The 6,000-nt window shown below is 46.2% G+C and overlaps 1 protein-coding gene across 2 annotated transcripts; it reads left to right on the forward strand.

Moving 5' to 3' along the window:
• The first annotated feature begins 3,572 nt into the window (after positions 1–3,572).
• On the forward strand, positions 3,573–5,792 carry LOC120742699. Of its 2 annotated transcripts, XM_040046140.1 has the most exons (3): positions 3,573–3,774; positions 3,848–3,937; positions 4,015–5,792. In XM_040046140.1, the coding sequence occupies exon 3, from the start codon at positions 4,807–4,809 to the stop codon at positions 5,776–5,778; it is 972 nt and encodes a 323-aa protein (XP_039902074.1). In that variant the 5' UTR covers positions 3,573–3,774; positions 3,848–3,937; positions 4,015–4,806; the 3' UTR covers positions 5,779–5,792. The 2 variants fall into 2 exon arrangements, with proteins under 2 accessions (XP_039902074.1, XP_039902073.1); XM_040046139.1 differs by having other exon boundaries at positions 3,573–3,937.
• Positions 5,793–6,000: the final 208 nt, after the last annotated feature.

Consider the following 6,000-nt stretch of genomic DNA (forward strand, 5'->3'; position numbering starts at 1 on the left):
GTCAAAAACCGTAAGAACATATTCCACCATGGTCCAGATGTCAACCAGGCTATCCAGCCTTGTGACGCGTCTCCTCCTGATGTGTGGTCTGCCACATATTTCTGCAGAGCAGTTAAGTTCTGCAGTGCCTCATAGATGTCTCCTCCAGTCGTATATCCATCCGGAATAAACGTACAACACGTCTCTCCAATCAGCTTACACACTCCTCCTTGTGATGCTGTTATCAAGTCTAGGGTCAGCCTGTTTTGCAGTACCATCGTTCTGATGGCCTGTTGCTCCTCCGCTAAGGCTGTTCCCAGCGTCTTAGTGAGATTAATGTGTCGCAGTAAGGCATATCGGTTGATCTCCACATGATCCCGCACCTCTGCAACTCCGATGTTTGGGATCAGACTTTGGAAGAATTTAGCTCCTCCACTCCAAATGCGGAATTCTCGCGGCACTCCAGTGTCTACTGTCACTCCAAACGAGTCAGGTGAGGCTAAATTCACCGCACGCTTTTGTTGGTTGTTAGGGTGATGTTCAACTCTGTCCATGAAGAAGACATGATCTGATAATTTCACCACGGCACACAATCCTCCCCATCCCTCAGGGAGTGATAGATAGGCTTTATGTCCACACAGGAAATACCAATCAGCCAAAACTCTTGTTCCTTTGCTGCTCGGCACCGTCCTTGAACATCCTGTCCACTTCTGACTCTTTGCCTTTACTGGTATTCTGTAAGCCAGGTTGAACTTGCATTCAGTCCTCCTTAATGTCAAGTTCCCAGCGCACTTTGCATTGGTCAAGCATTTCATACACCTGCTCTCATCCTCTGGAGGGCAGTAGGAGTATATGTATCCACATAAACGAAGCGGCAACTCCCCCACTGACAGTGATCCATTGTTCATCACACACAACGGCAATTGGGCTGTATTCAGCTTGTTCAGCAATATTATGTCTGGCAGTGGGTCTGACACTTGAGGCCAGGCCAATAAGTCAGTTTGCTCAGAACAATTCATGTTTAGAAGTGGCGACTTACTCCAGGTGATGTTCAGAGGTGTACTGTAATTGGCCTGGGACCAGAGGACTCTGTTGCCAGGATGAGTTGCTAAGCCCAACAGACACCAACTCCTGTCCTCTGGTATGCTGTACGGCCACAGTCCAGATGTATATGCGGATAACGGCATATGAGCACACACATAGCAGTCTGTCCTATTGTTCAAGTGGGCAGTTGTATTCATAAACTGCCACCAAAAGTTTGTAGAATAGCCATGAGGGTATTGGGTGTGGTTTCCTTGGACATACAGGGTCTCCACAGCTGACCATGATGACATCAAAGCCATTACACCCAGCAGGGTAGACAACACTTTACCAGCCATTCTGATGAGTACCTGTGGCTCAGTTGGTTTCTTCACCGGATTGAGACAAGGGGCCCTGGAGGCTCCCCCCCCCCCCCCTTTGTTCCCGGTCTTCCTGCCACTTACTCCGAGCTGGCCTGGATGTGTGTCACCTTCTTGCAGTGGCTTTGGTGTATCCAGGTGGGTCGTTGTGCAATTTTCACAGCTGTTGGTGTTGTCAGCAGAGCCTGGTATGGTCCGTCCCACCGTGGCTTTGACCAGCACTTCCTCTTTATGACCTTTATCAGCACCCAGTCCCCTGGCTTCAGACGTTCTTCCTGTACAGAAACAGAATCATCTGGCAGATTATTTGCACTCATGACTTCTTTGCTTTTCAGCATTTTAATCATCCAGTCTGCTAGTGTGTTTTCTTCTTCTGCTTTATCATTATCATTACAGAACACTGGAACTCTAAATGGCCTGCCATATATTATTTCAAAAGGCGTTAGGCCATTATCAGTTGGTGTGATTCTCATATACATTTTCACTAGCTCAATGCAGTCTACCCATGTTCTGCCTGTTTCCTCCATTGTTTTCCTGAGTCTCAGCTTTACTGTGCCATTAGTCCTTTCAACCAGCCCCGCACTCTGTGGGTGATATGAGCAGTGCGTTTTCAGCGTTATCCCCAGATGTTGTGACATTTTCTCAATTACTTCATTCACAAAATGAGGACCATTGTCACTGTAAATAGTCTGGGGGATCCCATGCTCTGGGATCACGTTTTTGCATATTACTTTAGCCACTGAAATAGCATCTGCTTTCTTAGTGGGGACAACTTCTACCCACTTTGAGAACGGGCACACAATTACCAGGCAGTACCTGTAGGTGTTACAGTTAGACAACTCAATGAAATCCATATGGATTACTTCAAATGGGTAGCTGGGTCTGGGAAACCTTCCTCGTTTTGGTCTGAGGTTCCCCTGAGCATTATGTTTACAACATATTAAACATGCTTTACAAAAATGTTTTGAATAAGCATTGAATCCCAGTGTGAAAAACTGCTGTTCAACTGCTGCTACCATTCCAGCTGTCGAAATGTGACAGAGTCCATGACTCAAAATTGCAGCAGTCCTATATAGGTTCTTAGGCAATATAGGTTTATCACAAAGATAGTAGACATCACCTCGCAGGCTTGCTCCTTTAGTGAGCCACAGCTGTTTCTCAGCTGGAGGTGAGTGTGACTGCATGTCTGCTAACACATCATGTGTGATGGGCATAGTTTGCTCCTGTGCCGCCAGAATATGAACCCCATGTGTTCCAAGGGCCGCTTCCTTTGCAATTTTGTCTGCAAAGGCATTGCCCAGTACAATGGGGTCAGTGCCACGTGTGTGTGCTGCACATTTGCAAACTGCAACTTTACTAGGCAGTAAGACTGCTTTCAACAGGGCCTGCAACAATGTCGCATGCTCCACAGGTTTCCCTGTTGAAGTTGTCATGCCTCGTCTTGACCACTGAGCGGCAAAGAAATGAAGTGTAGCATATGCATACTGACTGTCTGTATATATAGTCACTGCCTGCCCTTCAGCTGCTTTGCAGGCTTCCGTCAGAGCCACTATCTCAGCTGCTTGGGCAGACATGGAATGTGATAACTGCCCAGCACGAATGACCTGCACATCATCCACAACAGCAAAGCCTGTTTTAGTCTTTCCCTCTGCTGTTTTAAAACTGGAACCATCAACAAACCAAATCTTGCCCTCAGTGAGTGGTATGTCCGTTAAATCACTTCTAGGTTTACACTGTGTTTCCACATGCTCACTACACACATGTGGTGTACCCTCCTCCTCTGTGGGCAACAATGTAGAGGGATTCAAAGTTGTACACCGCTTAATAGTTATGTGTGGCTGGGAGAGCAACAGTGACATTAAAGACAAGTGTCTGGCAGGTGACAAGAATGTCATTTTAGTCTGCAGCAATAAAACATCAACCTCATGTGGGACCAGCAGGGTCAAAGGGTGAAAGAAAACAATTTCACCAGAACACTTTACGGCTTCAGCGGCTGCACACACAGATCGCACACAGTGAGGTAGGGCACAAGCCACAGGATCCAGCCTCTTAGAATAATAAGCTACTGGCTTCATGCCACCTCCACATTTTTGTGCTAACATGGATGTCATAAAATGCCCTTTACAGTCAACAGTTTGAACAAAAGGCTTGTTATAATCTGGAAGCCCTAGAACCGATGCTCCTGTCAGCATCTTCTGACAGGTGAGACCTGGAGACTTGGGACCGCCCCTGGTGGGCGGAGCTGGTCTTCGCTCCTTTCATAAGCGCAGGTGTGGGCAATTGGGTATTCCTTTGCAAACCTGAAGCTGCGAGTGCTTGGTCCGAGTTGGGCACGTTGGTGTTTCTTAACTATGAAAGTCTGATACGCGTCCTCCCCTAAACTTCTGTTAGAACGGTAGGTTACACAAAAATGTACCACTTGAGCTCTGGCTGTTGGCAGAGGTTTACAGTTATTTGCACCCTTGTAGGTGGGAAACATTGCTCCTGTGAGAACGGTATAGTGGACTTCATCGCCACTGACCCACATTTATTAGGGTGTGACACGAACTTGTGGACAGGTAACAAAACCAATTCAGTGGAGGAATATTCCTGTGTTTTATTGTCCAGCTAGTGATTTCCTGCCTTTTATTCACAGAGTACCGAGCTGCTGCTTTGCCAGGTGGATTTCTGGCTGCGGGCAAAGGACCCGACACATCAGTGTGTTTTAATTTGTTTTAAACTGGTGTAAGCCGACAGACTGACTGCTGCGGCTGTCGATGGTTTTGTTTTTTTTTGTTTTACTTTTTCTGTATCAGTAGGCACCACAGATATTGATTCGCAGGCGGTGAAGGCGCTGCAGGGAAAACAAATCCTTTTTTTGTCTCCCCGCTCTTGCATGCACAGCGGGGGGCCCGAGTGAAGACGGCACCGAAGATTTGCCTTTTTTTCTATAGTGTTTTACCCATTTGGGGTCATGTGTGAGTTGCCGTCCATTTTTAACCTGTGTGCTATGTTGATTTGTTTTTAAACTGTTCTCCGCAGCGCTTGTCCTGCCTCATGGGCAATCGTACAGTCTTATCGTTTTTTAAATAAGGTAACGTTTTTTGTTTTTAGGTGCTGCTGTTACACTGTTTCTTTTATTTTGTATTAAAAATTAAACTCTTTTAAACTGACTGTGCGCCTACGGCTCTGTCCTATTTTAAATGGGTACCTACCACGGGTCACAAACTGGCGTTGTCGACAGGATGAGCCTCTAGGTGTGCACAGCGATTAGTCAGTTGGTTTGTGTAAAATTATTTTTTTTGGGTGTGTGTTTTAAACTGTTTTATATTTGTATTTATTTATTTTTTTAGGCAAAGCAGCAGCTGGTAAATCCTGGTGGTAACAAAGTATAATCTGCATTTAAACACAGTAGGCACTTACTGTTGAGGGTTTTTATTTTTTTATTATGGAGTCCCAATCAGGCATTTCTAGCCCCTGTAGACCTCATGACTCTACCCCTATGGAGGGCTCTCCTCGAGAGAGGCTGGTTTATATCCCTAGAGAGAGGTCGTGCCCCCTGTTTAGTGGAACTGGGGAAATTAGTGTCCAAAGTTGGGTGGAGGAAATAAAATCTGTAATGCGCACTCGTAGACTTGCCCCTGTTGATAGAGCCCATTATGTCTATGATCATTTGACTGGTGATGCTCGTGAGGAAATAAAATATAGGTCCCAGCAAGTAAGAGAAGATCCAGACTGCATTTTTGATATTCTCCTTAGCCAGTATGGTTGCCCCATGTCCTTTATTGCTGTTAAGGAAGCTTTTTATGCAAGAAGGCAGCAAGAAGGAGAGTCACTGAGGGAATTCTCCCATGCATTGTTTTCTCTCATGGACAAAATGATCCAAAGTTGTCCAGAGAGGCGAATTCCTGAGGCTGCTAGATTGCTTTCTGATCAGTTTGTAGAGGGTGTCCGGGATGGAAATTTGAGCCGCGAGCTTAAAAGGATTGTTCGCGAACATCCAGATTATGACCTCCATACTTTAAGAGATGAAGGCCTCAGGTGGGAGCGGGAAGGCAGAGTAGGAGTAGAACCCGGCCGGTTCAGGACTTATTCTGTCCCAGCAGTCTACAGCATTCAGCATACAGGACAAACAAAGGGGCCAAGGGATACTATTGGGTCAGAATTAGCAGAGGTTAAGGAAATGTTAAAACGGCAGCAGGCCCAGATTGATCAGCTTACACATGAGTTGAGAGTTGCCCATACATCAAGTAAGTCTAGGTTCACGCAGAGAGGAAGGCAGGTTATTTGCAGACGGTGTCAGAAACCTGGCCATTTTGCTAAAGACTGTGATAATGAGAGGGTAGTAGCCTTTGAATCTACAGCCCCTAGCAGGAGCTCATCTGGGCAGGGTACGTTTTCCATGCAGGCGGAAAACTAGCACCCTCTGTTATGCTGAGCCAACTATCAGATGGGGACATAACTGGCTCCAACAGTTGTAATGCTCAAATGTCTGGTCCCCCACCCAAGTTGGTAGGCTCCTGTCCAAAGGTTACCATTAATATGGGAGGGGTAGATGTCTCCTGTTTATTAGACACTGGATCCATGGTCACTACCATCACGGAGAGTTTTTTTGCCAAACATTTTAAGAACTGGGGTCCAG

The sequence above is a fragment of the Simochromis diagramma genome, unplaced genomic scaffold (genome assembly GCF_900408965.1).
Source record: "Simochromis diagramma unplaced genomic scaffold, fSimDia1.1 OVJJ01000338.1, whole genome shotgun sequence".
Classification (NCBI taxonomy): domain Eukaryota; kingdom Metazoa; phylum Chordata; class Actinopteri; order Cichliformes; family Cichlidae; genus Simochromis; species Simochromis diagramma.

Coding starts and splice junctions, on each gene's coding strand:
- LOC120742699 (XM_040046139.1), top strand. CDS start 4,807: ATGGAGTCCCAATCAGGCATTTCTAGCCCCTGTAGACCTCATGACTCT.